At 38.1% G+C, this 13614-nt stretch overlaps 1 protein-coding gene across 1 annotated transcript; it reads right to left on the reverse strand.

The window, feature by feature from the left end:
• Positions 1–11279: 11279 nt before the first annotated feature.
• LOC143643612 (olfactory receptor 56A1) lies at positions 11280–12224 on the reverse strand. Its single transcript, XM_077112221.1, has one exon. The coding sequence runs from the start codon at positions 12222–12224 to the stop codon at positions 11280–11282; it is 945 nt and encodes a 314-aa protein (XP_076968336.1).
• Positions 12225–13614: the final 1390 nt, after the last annotated feature.

The raw sequence follows: 13614 nt of genomic DNA on the forward strand, positions 1-13614 counted from the left end.
CTGCTGGGGCCAAAAGCTCACAGCACCCTACCTCTGTAATTTTCTCCTGGGAACAAGTGTTCAGTACCCCCTAATTCAGTGTTCACAGTGACTTTATAGAACATAATAAGAATCAATTGTGTGATATATATATATGTATATATATATATAATTCCACGGTCTTGTCACATCTATTGTTGCTGTTGAGAATTACACTTTCAGTTGAATTGCTGTTCTTCAGTAGGTAGTATAGCATCTCTATGGCTTTAGTCAGACCTTACATCTTTGAGATTTTGCAATGTCAGCAAAAGTATCCAGATTTTTAAAAAATCACCTTGCTTCTTATTAATTAAGCTTCTTACATCTGAAGCTTAATTTGAAGCTTCCTTCAAATTTAAAAACATTCAACCACTATCTTTAACATTTCTCCTCTCCCATTTTCTATATGCTTCCCTGAAAATTTTGTTCTATGAATATTGGACCTTCTCATTCAATTCTCTATATCTCTTAACCTCTGTTTGGTGTTACACTTTTTTCAAATTGTAGTGCTTTCAGATTAATCTCTTCAAGTTTTGCTCCATTTTACCAATTTTCAACTCAGTTGCATCAGTTCTCTGATACACAATTAGTTTTAGTATCAGTAACTGCAATTTTTACATTTACATAAGGTAAAGTACTTTTATCTAATTTTTATTATAGAAGTTGTAGGTTTACAGAAAATTCATGTATAAAATACAGAGTTTCAATACATCATTCTAATATTAATACTTTGCATTAGCGTGGTACATTTGTTACAATTCATGAAAGAACATTTTATAATTGTACTATTAACCATCATTTATAATAGGGTTCACTGTTTGTGTGGTTTACTCCTGTATGCTTTGTTAAAATTTTTATTCTAGTAATACATATACAACCTAAAATTTCCCCTTTAGCCACATTAAAGTATATAATTTAGTGTTGTTACGTTCACAATGCTGTGCTACCATCACCACCATCCAATACCAAAACTTTACAATCAACCCAAATAGAAACTCTGTACAACATTCCCTGTTCATTTGTTTCAAATATACTGGGCCTTTTTTTTTTTTTTTTTGATAGATGAATGCTTCTTTCTCAAAGTGTTTACTTCATCTTTTTTTAAAAAAAACATTTTAAACATGCTCATTTTACCTTTGGGATCATTCAAAGATTTTATGTCTAATTTTGCTATTATTTGTTTCTGTTGACGCTTGTTCATGATGATTTTGTAATTTTCTATTGTGATTTCATGATTAACACAGCTATTTAAGTGAAATATTTTAAGACCACCCTAAGAACACTGCACATTAATTTCTCCAAGTGGAACTCCCAGGCTACACGGATAATGTAAATTCCAAATTACATTTACTTGAGGGCAAATTTCTGGATGCAAATTCTCAGAGAGACTTGTTTCATTCTCTCTTCAGACTAGTTCAAGTTGTAAATGTGTGTGTCTATATGTGTGTGTGTTTTTTAATGTGTGCGTAGTGTTTGAGATATATTCACACACTACGCAACCCATCCAAAGTATACAATCAATGGTTCATCATAGAAGGGGTGTGTGTATGTGTATGAATGTTTCTGTCTGCTCCTTGGTTATAGCTCTTCAAGATCCTTGGCACTGTGTGGGGCTGGGTGTCTTAATTCTAACTCCTTCCCTGTGAGGATACAAAATCTTGTGTTGTATGTTAGTATGATTATGTAAAATGCACATGCTCCCATCAGAGCCATAGCTTCAAAGTCTATCAGTCTAATACTTATCTACTGTTCCCTTTTGGACCACTAGCAAGTTGCCTTACTTTCTTTCAAATGTAACAGAGCATTTCACAGAAGGTTTATTACATTTTACCTTAATATTTAGCAGCAGGAGAATTTTTCAGGCTCTGCAGTCTGCCATGAAATAGAAGATCTTTACAGGAAGACAGAACTCCTTTACACACATAGTGGAATGAAATAAAACTTCTGTGTGGATCAGAAGTTAATGTCCATAGATAAGAAATATGTGTACTCTAAATCTTCATTGACTCTATTCGTGTAATTATTCTCTATCTGAATCCAGATAGAGAATTAAGCAAGATATCTGTACTTTTACCTGTCTGAATTCAAAACATGTCACAAGATTACAGAAGCAATCAATTTATCCCAAATGCGTTATATTGATGATCTATTTTGGAGGAAAATGTTTTGAAAAGATAAAGAAAACTCTTAGGGTCTTAGTCTGAAGTAGAATAACTTACCTGAATTTCTGATAAAAAAAAAAGAATAGAAGAAGGGAGAGAACATAGGTGAGATGGAGGAAAGAGTACCAAAGAAAGAAAAGGAAAGAAGGGAGGAAGGAGGAGGGAAAGATTAAAAAAGGAGGAAAAAAAGAAAGCAAGGAAAGAGAATATTGAGTGACTATAGTTAATGTTTTGTAGATATAATTGAATAAAAATTAAAACTGTGAAATAATTGTTCCTAACCTAATTTGTCAGACAATGAAACTGAAATTTCTAGAGTTTAAATTAGCTGGTCATTTCATACAGCTAACAATAGCACAGCCAGGATATTAAGCCTAACATCCAAATCTAAAATCCAGATCTCTTTGTGGTAAAGTATGTGCCAAAAGGCTTCAACTCAAGAGCATTTGGCACATGTAGGCCCTACCCCTTGATGAATCTGTCATGCCATGGAGAGTAGATTGCCAAATCTGCCCAAGATTTCTGACTTAAACTGCAAGAAGTTAGGGTCCAAATACAATGTTAGAGGGAAGGATACACACACCACTCTTACTTCTGACATCATTCGCAAGTTCAGGGAGTTCCCCAAGCACCCTCAATTTCAGAATTCACTAGGATTCACAGAACTGAAAGCTATTATACTCACAAATTCAGTTTATTAAAGGGAAAGGACACAAATTAGAATCATCCAAAGGAAGGAGTATCTGTGTAAGGAAGAGATGCATAAGGTAGAACCTACTACGGTCTGCAGGTAGATGCACTACTCTCCAGGCAATAATTTGTGGCAATATGCACATAGTATTACCAACCTGGGGAGCTCCCCAAAGCTTTTCATTGAGGCTTTATTACATAGACATGGTTGATTGATTGATTGACTGACCTTATAGTTGTACTCAGTCTCTGGAACAATTGATACTGGGTGGCACAAAGTGCCCTACCCCACCCCTTAATGGCTGCCTGTCTGGCATGGCCAGTTCCCCCCTCTAAGTCATCTTACCCACCACGAGAAACTATCTACACCCGAAACATGAAAAACAAGGATCTACCTTCATAAAATCACAAATCTACCCAGTAGAAGTCTAAAGTATAGCAGGAAAAATGACTTTAGATAATAGTCATGCCTAGTTTCTAAATCCTTTGACTCTGGTCCCTCTCTTAGTTGAATGACCATTAATAAATTATATTTTTGCTCAGTTGCCTCATCTGCAAAAGTGGGGAAATAACAATTCATGGGTTCTTTTTAGCATAATCTCTTGGAAAGTAGTTTACCTCTAGGTAACTATCAGAGTGCTAGTCATACATAAAGCCCTAATAAATAATTTCTGTGGAATAGATGAAGAAATAAACAAATATTATTAATACGTATAGTCAACCAAATACTGCTAACATAAGGTCTTATGAAGTGCAAGTGCACTTTAGCCTCATGAATACCTGACATGTCATAAGTTTGATAACTGACTCTTTAAATACCACTGGAGAAAAAAAAATCAGAGTATAAATGTTTATATCTCTTTTATTTTTTTTTTAAAAATCAAATGCACATAAGCATGAAGCAGGAAGTTCAGTATCTTCTTCTAGAATGTACACACTGCCACTCTGCCTGAGTGTTCAAGATTCCCAGGAATTTTCTGAACACAGAGCTGTCAGTCCTCTTTCACATAACCAGCAGAGGTTGAAAACTAAAGTTCACTCCTGTGTTGCTATTCCATTAATGGCCACAAGACAGCACCAGTGCCTTGGCTGTGAGCTAGAGTCTACTTTGTAATAATGCCATTACTGTTTAAGCTCCCTGGCTGCACAGCCCTGATATCCCAGACTCGGTCTCTGCAGTTTACAGCTTTCATGGCTAACACCCATATGCTTGGAATATATCTGAAGCACAACAGAGTATCAGATGCCTAAGTACTAAATACTAAGCCTTTCAACCCACTTTGGAACAGGTTGCAAAGTTGGTATTGTTCCCTTAAGGATAATTAGGCTTTGTTTTGAGCATTGGTCATTGACACAAACTCTCTTTTTTCCTCTAATTAGGTTAATTCTGGGGGTCTTATTGCTCTTCATTGCCACTGGGTCTTGATTTAAGTCTGTTCAGGTCCTGAACAGCAGTGTTCCATGGTATCAGATCTTCCTTTTCAAAGGCTCCATGTTTCTTATGAAAATTTCACAAGACCTGCAAACCAAGAGCTGAGGTGGTGGTTGGTAAGCCACTGCCCCTCCCCGTCCCTCTTAACAAATTCTTTCCCAGAACAGTTGAGCAGGCAGCCTGAGTTTGCAAAGGTACCTTAACAGCTTTTCTCAGCTAAAACAAACTGACAAAACACCTGCTTCCCACCCATTTAAATGCTTTAATTTATGCTACTTAATTTAATCCGCCCAAGTCAGCACTCGACTTCAACAGAAGGGTTTTCCTGCTACAGGAATTTCACAGAAGAGTTGTGTCCACCTATTCTAGGTCAGGCTCCTTGCATCCTGTTCCCACATTATCCTACCTTAATGTGGACTTACCTCAAAGCATACCATTATGTCAAGTTTCTCCATCTACATACACTGGACTTGACAATTCTGCAGGAATACTGTACTCCTCATAACCTCTCTCTCCTGAGAATGCAGAGAGGAAAGTCAACCCTAACCACATGGCTCATCCATTCTTTATACATAAGCCTCCACTACTGTGGAGCTAGAGATTCAATAGACATAATTTTTCCACTCTTCACTCAGCTACTTCAATATCATAAGTAAAAGAATGTTTCTTAAGTACCACAATGTGCTAAAAGCTACAGTGCTAGTTACTGTGTGGGATAAGTGGTACATTTGTCCTACATACTTTAACACTATCTAAAACAAGTAGGTAGCTTCTATTCTGATATATACTCAGTTTGTCAGACTTCTCATAATTGTCTTGGCCTTTGTGCATTGATCTAGAGAAGCCTGGTTCAAGAGTTAAGTTATGAATGTTGACCAGCAAACAAAGACTCCTCTTTGAGTCTCTTTTGGGTTTGCATTCCAGAGCCAACAGAATGAGCCAAATGTTTGAAAATATCTCCTAACTATAAATGTATAATATTCCTATTGTATTATATCTTGTCAGCTGGAGTTTTAAAAACTCATTTTTGTAAAAAAGCATACACAGTGGTTATGAGAATTAAGAATTATTCAGGGGGATCTTCTGGGGAAGACGGAGGAGTAGGGAGTATAGATTCAATACTTCCACCCCAACAGCAGGAACTGAATGAAAGAACTTTTCTGGGGCTCTAGAAGCCAAAACACTGTATAGCATCCAGGAAAGAGTGGGAGGAAGAGGCTGATAAACTATGGTGGAGAACTGTCATTGCTATCTCTGCACAGTGGCTGCCAATGCACATCCCACACTCTCAGTGTGACCTGCCCTGAGGTCCAGTCCCTAGATACCTGACGGGAGGCAGAAAAGAATATAAGTCCTCTTCTCCAAGAACAGGGAAGAGTACAGCTGATCACCAATCAAGGTTTTTGATTTGCATACTCCAATCACCTGGTCTGGCTCTGAGCTACTATTTTGACACACATTGAACAAAGGTGGTGGCAGCCACTGTTTCAACCCCACCCTGGACAGGGGCTGAGGCGGAGAAGATTTAAAGATATAGTGCTTCAGTTAAGCTGTGGGAAACAGCTAAAAGGTTGCATTAAGCTTGGCAGGCCAGGAGAGTACAGCTCTGAAAAGCCATCAATAAGGATTTTGGCAACCTTTGTGATCCCCTCCACAGAACACTTTGGAGCCAGTCTGTTCCACTTTCATGAGTCCCTGGTCCTGTTTCGGCTGGGAAATAGTGGCTTGGGAAAGTCTTCTCAGAGATTAAACCTTTTCCCAGAATTTGCCCTCAAGGCAAAAGCAACTAGTAATAGTGAAAGGAATGTAAAAAATTATAGAAACAAAACAAAAACAAGCAGAACAGATCAAGATTCCTGGAGATGAAATAAAGGAAATGAAGCTTTCTCCTGGAGATGAAACAACTGCACAAAAAGGACAATCTTAAAAATTTCACTGCTTAACCAGAGCAAGAAGCAAATAAGGAACTGAAAAATCTGATTAGTTAAACATGGACTGTTCTAAAGGTCTAGAATAAATTGAACTAAGCATCAAAGAAGAGCCTTAACACAGAGTACATCAACAGTAACACTGTAGGCAAGAACACGAAACTCACATTCACATGGTAATCGGATGTCTAGACAAGAGCAAGAAAACTACAAGCCATACTAAGAAATAGGAAGATGTGCCGAGTCAAGGGAACACAGAGGAACTTCAGAGGAAGCACAAAACTATATGCTTTTGCAAGAGACTCACCTTAAACTCAAAGACATAAATAGGTTGAAAGTGATAGGTTGGAAAAAAGATATTCCACACAAATAGTAACCAAAAAAAGAGCTGGGGTAGCTATACCAATATCAGACAAAATAGATATTAAATGCAACACTGTTATAAGAGACAAATAAGGACACAATATATTAATAAAAGGATCAATCCATCACAAAGAAATAACAATCATAAATATTTATGCACCTAATCATGGTGCCCCAAAATATGAGGCAAACACTGGTAAAATGGAAGTGAGAAGCTTATATCTCTATAATAATAGTTGGAGGCTTCAATATACCACTCCCATCAACAGGTAGAATATCTAGGCAGAGGATCAATAAGGAAAAAGAACTTGAAAAATATGTTAGACAAGCTAAACCTAACAGGCCTATATACTACATTGCATCCCAAAAGAGCAGTGCAAACATTCTTCTCATGTGCCCATGGATTGTTCTCCAAGATAGTTCATATACTGGGTCATAAAACAACTCTCAATAAATTTTAAAAGACTGAAATTATACAAAATATTTTCTCTGATTATAATGGAATGGAACTAGAAACCAATAACAGGCAGAGAACTGGAAAATTCATAGATACATTGAAAGTAATCAAACACATTCTAAAACAATCAGTGGGTCAAAGAAGAAATCGGAAGAGAAATTAATAAATATCTTGAGATGAATGAAAATGAGAACACACCATATCAAAACTTAGGGGATGCAGTGAGGGCAGTGATGAGAGGGAAATTTATAGCCCTAAATGCTTACATTGAAAAACAAGAGCTAAAATTAAAAAGCCAACTGCATGCCTGGAGGAACTAGAAAAAGAACAGCAAACTACCCCCAAAGCAAGCAAAAGGAAAGAAACAACAAAAATTAGAGCAGAAATATATGTAACTGAGAATAGAAAAACAATAGAGAGAATTAACAGAGCCAGAAGTTGTTCTTTGAGAAGACCAGTAACTGACACACTCTTAGCTAGACTAAAAAACACAAGAAGAGAGAAGATGCCAAGAAACAAAATCAGAAATGGGGGGGCATTGCTACTGACCCCACAGAATAAGAAAGATCATAAGAGGATAGTATAAACCACTGGTATGCCAACAAATGAGACAATTTTGATGAAATGGACAAATTCCTAGAAGCACACAAACCACCTACACGACTCTAGAACTCAACAGACTAATTCCAAGTAAAGAAACTGAATCAGCCTTCAAAAATATCCCAACAAAGAAAAGCCCAAGACCAAGAGTCTTCACAAATGAATTCTACCAATCATCCCAAGAAGACTTAATACCCATCCTGTTCAAACTCTTCCAAAACACTGAACAGGAGGGAACACTATCTAATTCATTCTATGAGGCCAACATCACCCTAATACCAAAGCCAGATTAAGATACTACAAGAAAAGAAAACTACAGATCAATTTCTCTTATGAATATAGATGTAAAAATCCTCAATAAATTCTTGCCAATAAAATCCAATAGCACGCCAAAAGAATTATATACCATTATCAAGCAGGTTTTAACCTGATATGTAAGCTTGGTTCAATACAAGAAAATCAGTTAAAGTAATACACTACACTGATAAAACAAAGGGGAAAAATCACATGATCATTTCAACAGATGCAGAAAAGGCATTTGACAAAATCCATATCATTTCTTGATACAAATCATTTCAAAAACTAGGACTAGAAAGAAACTTCCTCAACATGATAAAGGACATAAATGAAAAACCCACAGCATAATACTAGTGCTGAAAGACCGAAAGTTTTCCCTCTAAGATTTGGAACACGACAAGGATGCCCACTGTCACAACTATTATTCACCATTGTGCTAGAAGTTCTAGCCAGACCAGATAAGCAAGAAGAAGATATAAAAGGCATCCAAACTGGAAAAGAATTAAAACTCTCACTATTTGTAGATGGCATGATGCTATATATATAAAGTCCTGAAAAATCGACAACAAAGCTACTAGAGCTGATAAAGAAATTCAGGAAGTGGCAAGATACTAAGATCCACACGCAAAAATCAATAGTGTTTGTGTACACTAGTAATGAGCAATCTGAGAAGGAAATCAATATAAAAATTCTATTTACAGCAGCAACTGAAAGAATCAAGTATCTAGGAATAAATTTAGCCAAGGGTTTTAATCCTTGTACACAGAAAACTATAAAACATTGCTAAAGACATCAAATAAATAGAATGACATTCCATGTTCATAGATTGGAAGACTAAATTTTATTAAGATGTCAATTCTACCAAAGTTGACTTACAGATTCAGTGCAATTAAAAATTCCAACAACCTATTATCAAATTTATTTTGCATGGTGAGGGGCCCTGAATAGCAAAAAAAACTTGAACAAAAAAGTACAAAGTTGAAGGATTCACATTTCCTGACTTCAAAACTTACTACAAAGGTACAGTGATCAAAATAGCATGATAGAGTCAAAGGATAGCTGTATTGGACTATGGAATAAAAAGGCTTCAATCTGAATGCTGTAGAGAAAGCAGGACCATTCTGTACATATACAAATTCTAGCAGGAATTTATTGGATTACTTTTTGAGGAAAATAAGACACGAAAATATATTTGACTGCAATTTTGCAGAAAGTACAGAAATGTTTTTCTAGTGATCAATTTTAATGTATGGCAGATCAATAAAAACTGAGGAAATAACATCCAATTGTAACTTAGCTGTTGTGTTTCTGTGGAGTGTTAAATTGATGTAGTTCAATTTTAAATTGGCACCTGGTGCTCTAGTCTATACAATAAAACATCAGACAATGCAAAATACATACAAAAAGATTTTCATGGACTGGTAACTTCTAAGTGCTAAAAACACATGAGCTTTTATTTCTATAACTATTACTATTATCAATGTATAAGACTATTGAGATTGTTTACTTCCATTGAGACAGTAAGAATTGAAGTTGGCCCTTATGTTCTCTGGGGGACAGTAGAGGTTTGAGGGTAGATAAAATTCTTCTAGCAACCATGAGTTGGAAAGAAACCCTATTAAAGAATACGCTTCTAAAAAATGACACATAACGAGTTACTGTTGCAAATTCAATTTATATCTGGACTTGAGAAAATGAGAGCCAAGCCTGGGGATATTAAAAGCACCTTCTTGAAGGCAAATGGGATCTGGATGTCATTTTTGTCTCCTGCTGTTATTGAGTGTGACGTTGGAAGAAACTCTGTCCCTGAAGCTCACACCAGCATTGGGCTGCATTTAATCTATCTAATACTTACAGTGTGGGGTAATCTGTCTCAATTTCTGAACCCACTTAATGCCAAATACTTTCACAGCTATGCATTGCCCCATAACATTATGTCATGTCACTTTGCCCATTCACATTGGGGATTTGATTCTGCTTCCAGTTCCCTGAGAACCAAAGTGTAAGATGTTATTCCAACTGTCCCTCATGTAGTCATAAGCTTTCAGACTCAGAACTGATGGGAACTGTGCCAATTATTAATGTTTGTCTCTCAGCTCAAATCCACCCATCCATACTTTGTTTTGTGGGGATGGGTCCCTCTAGATGCTGGGGATGGGAACCAGGACCTCTTTTATTTTGGGCTGGCACCCTCCTAGAGAGCACATGAGGGACACTGAAATGTTGAACCAGAGAAGGAGATATTTGACTACTTTCGGTCTGTTACTGCCTTATGAGTATCCCCTAAGCAATGGCTATTCATCCTGCCTGAAGAGTTGATTCTTTATTCTCCAGGATTTGTTTGCTATTTGGTTGGTTCATTGGGGTTGGGGTTTGGGTTTTGAGACTCCCAAAACCAACCTTACTGAATTCTTTAAGGGGCTCAGATCTCTGAGTACTGTCCCCAACTGATACTGTTGCATAGAACTCACCTAAGCTGCCCTTTAGAGTTGGGACTAAGACCTCTAGGGACAGGGCATACACGTGATGGAGTTGAAATTCATTGCATGTGTAGCTTAAACATGTAGGCAAGGTAATCTTAGTCAGTTTCCCTATTTCATACTCCATTGGTATCTCCTCTCCCCACAACTCACTTCACCTACATCCTCACTTCCAAGATTCTCCTGAAGACCGTGAGGCTGTGTGGGTTTGAATAGGAATCCAGCATTGGTCCAGATTATAATGCTCTTTTCCTCTAGTGCCAAAGATTCTCTATCAGGCAGGACTCTACTTCTCTGAGAAATCCCTGGCTCACAAGGAATTAGGTACAAGTAGGAAATACATATGGACAATCACAAGGCAGGAAATACATATGGACAAATAGATATGGACAATCACAAGGCAAAAACGCAGCCCAAAGGAGAACAGGATGGAGACCTGGTTTCCAGTCTCAAGTATACTCAAATTGACATTTCTGTAGATAGAAAGGCTGTACAGCTGGATTTTAATTTCAATTCCATAGCTTTCCAGATATGTGATCCTTGTCAGTTTCCCCTCTTAGAAGGAATTGTTTTCTAGAATGTAAAATGGAAGTAACCTAAAGGTGTGTTTAATTAAATTGCTTAAATACGATTACCTAGGTTCAAAACAGTTACTTCAAAAATAGGGTTTCTTCTCCTGACCTACCTTCACTTGAGCCAGACAAGGAGATTTAAGGTAGGAATCTGGGTCAGTTATGAACTGAACCTCAGTGTACAATACATGTTCACTCCCAAAGCATTCCTCTACCTCAGTGCCCAGGTATAATCACTGAGGAGGAAATAGATGAGGAATTAGTAGTCTATTTTACATATTCATATTCCTTGTTGTAGCAACTTTTGAATTCCTTGCTTTATCTCTTTGGTCCGAACCCCATATACAATAGGGTTCAAGGCAGGGGGGATGAGGTGGTGAAGGACGTTGAGCAGGATGAGGATGTCCATGGGAACCCTCTTTCTGGCCACATTCGTCAGCACCACAACAAGCAGGATAGTACTAAAGAAGAGGATGAGGATGAAGTGGGAGCCACACGTGCTTAAGGCCTTGATGGCAGCTCCTTCAGCCTTAAATCTAAGCACAGCTCTTAGAATGAAGATGTAGGAGAGGAAGATGAGGATGAAATCCGAGCCCAACGAAGTCCAACCAACCACAAATTGGTAGATTCTGTTAAGGGTGAAACTGTCACAGGAGAGCCTGGACACAGATAGGTTGGCACAGATACAATTCTCAATGACATTTTTCCCACAGTAACGGAGCCGGGAAGCGAGAATAGGAATGGGTACAGCGAGAAGGGCATTTCGGGCCACAATGAAGACACCAGCCTTGGCCACAAACTGGTCAGTGATAATGGATGGGTACCGCAGAGGGTGGCAGATGGCCACATAGCGGTCATAGGCCATGACCATGAAAGTGCAGGACTCCATGGAGAGGAAACTGTTCATGATGAACATCTGGAGGAAGCAGGCAGAGAAGCTGATGGCCCTGAAGTCAAACCACAAGATGGCCAAGACCTTGGGGATCACGGTGAGGCAGAGCACGATGTCCAGCAGGGAGAGGAGGCAGAGCAGGTAGTACATGGGCTCGTGCAGAGAGGCCTCCATCCGGATGATGACCAGGAGAGTGGCGTTGGCCCCCATGGCCAGGAGGAAGAGGAGGCTGAGGGGCAGGGAGAGCCAGTGCTGCCAAGTCTGGTAGTTAGGGAAGCAGATGAGGAGGAATTCAGAGACTGGAACAGCAGAACTGTTGCTGAGCAATACCATGAGTTGAATCTTGACCTGAAAAGCCTTCACTTGACACTTTGTGTAGGCAGATACAAGAGGTAATTTTAAAAATTTCTTTCAAAAGTATCCCTTTCCCTTCCTCTTCAGGAAGCTAATGATATGTAGGAGACTTCCTAAAGGTAGAGTGCTAGGACTTGACAGATAATGCTGTAGTCTAGGATGAAAAATGAATCAGTGAAAAAACTGAGATGATTCGATAAAAGGACAATGACAGTGAGTAAGTTCATTACACATTATATTAAGAAGATACAACAAATTAGGCTAGTGTGGTACCAGCATAAGAAAACATTAGAAATACAACCTAGTTTCTGCAATAACCTAATATATTATGAAGAAGGCATTAAACTCTTGATAGGTGAGAAATTTCTTTAATAGGTTCTTTTGAGACAAGTGTTTACATGCTGGTGGGGTGGGGTGGACATCTAATTTGGGCCTCACCTTCTACGTGCACCAATACAATTTGAGATGGATAACTTTATTGGACACTTGCCCTAAGAAGAAAATAGAATGTATGCTTCTTAAGTCAGCTCTTTGCTAAACCCCAGTCCTTTATGAATGCAGCTACTCATTTTGCAGGACCTGCCCCTGAGCATCCCGGTGCTCATTGAGAGAGCCTATTACAACAGAAAAGGCTGCTTTTACCATGAATTTATCATCACCAACTTTAAATAGGTCTACAATTTTGAGTACCAACCTCCAAAGCTTCCCTGATCAACTTTCTCCTTTTACCAAGTCCTTTTCAAGCCTTCACCATTCTTTTAAAACCTAAAAACTACTTCTCCTGGAGGCGACAACAACTACTACCTTGTGGAGAAAACAGAAGGGGTCCAGTATGATTTTCTTCAAATTCCCAAGGTAAAACTTACAAATCTACCTCCTCATTCTCCCTTTTTTTTTTTGTTTCCTTCCATATTTTAATGGAGAATCAGTCCAGCCTCAAAATGTCAAACTTTTCAAACTACATTGGATCCTATTCTGCCCAGCCTTTATTCACACTATCAGCTGTCGATTCTACTTACCTAATTTTGAGCCCTATTTCCTCCTTTATTTGATCTGCTTTCAAATGTTCTTGTGTCTCTCATTTAAGAAAAAAGAAGCCTCTTTCTTACTCTGCCCTCCAGCTATTTTTCTAACTCTTTCCTGCCCTGCCCACCCAAACTTTTCAAAACTATTCCTATATTCACTATCTCCATTTCCTCACCTCAAATCCATTCCACAACTCACTTTGATTTGCTTCCATCTCCATTAATTCCACAAAACAGCTCTTGAAAAATCACACATCGCCTACCTGCTGTTGAATCTGGTGGAAATAGTTGAACAGTTAAATAGTCAAATCCTCCTCACCATAACACTCTTTGGTTTAATTTGC

Source organism: Tamandua tetradactyla, chromosome 8 (genome assembly GCF_023851605.1).
Source record: "Tamandua tetradactyla isolate mTamTet1 chromosome 8, mTamTet1.pri, whole genome shotgun sequence".
NCBI classification, from domain to species: Eukaryota; Metazoa; Chordata; class Mammalia; order Pilosa; family Myrmecophagidae; genus Tamandua; species Tamandua tetradactyla.

What these genes read in the sequence shown, in the direction of transcription:
- LOC143643612 (XM_077112221.1), bottom strand. Translation starts at nt 12,224, where the DNA reads ATGGTATTGCTCAGCAACAGTTCTGCTGTTCCAGTCTCTGAATTCCTC.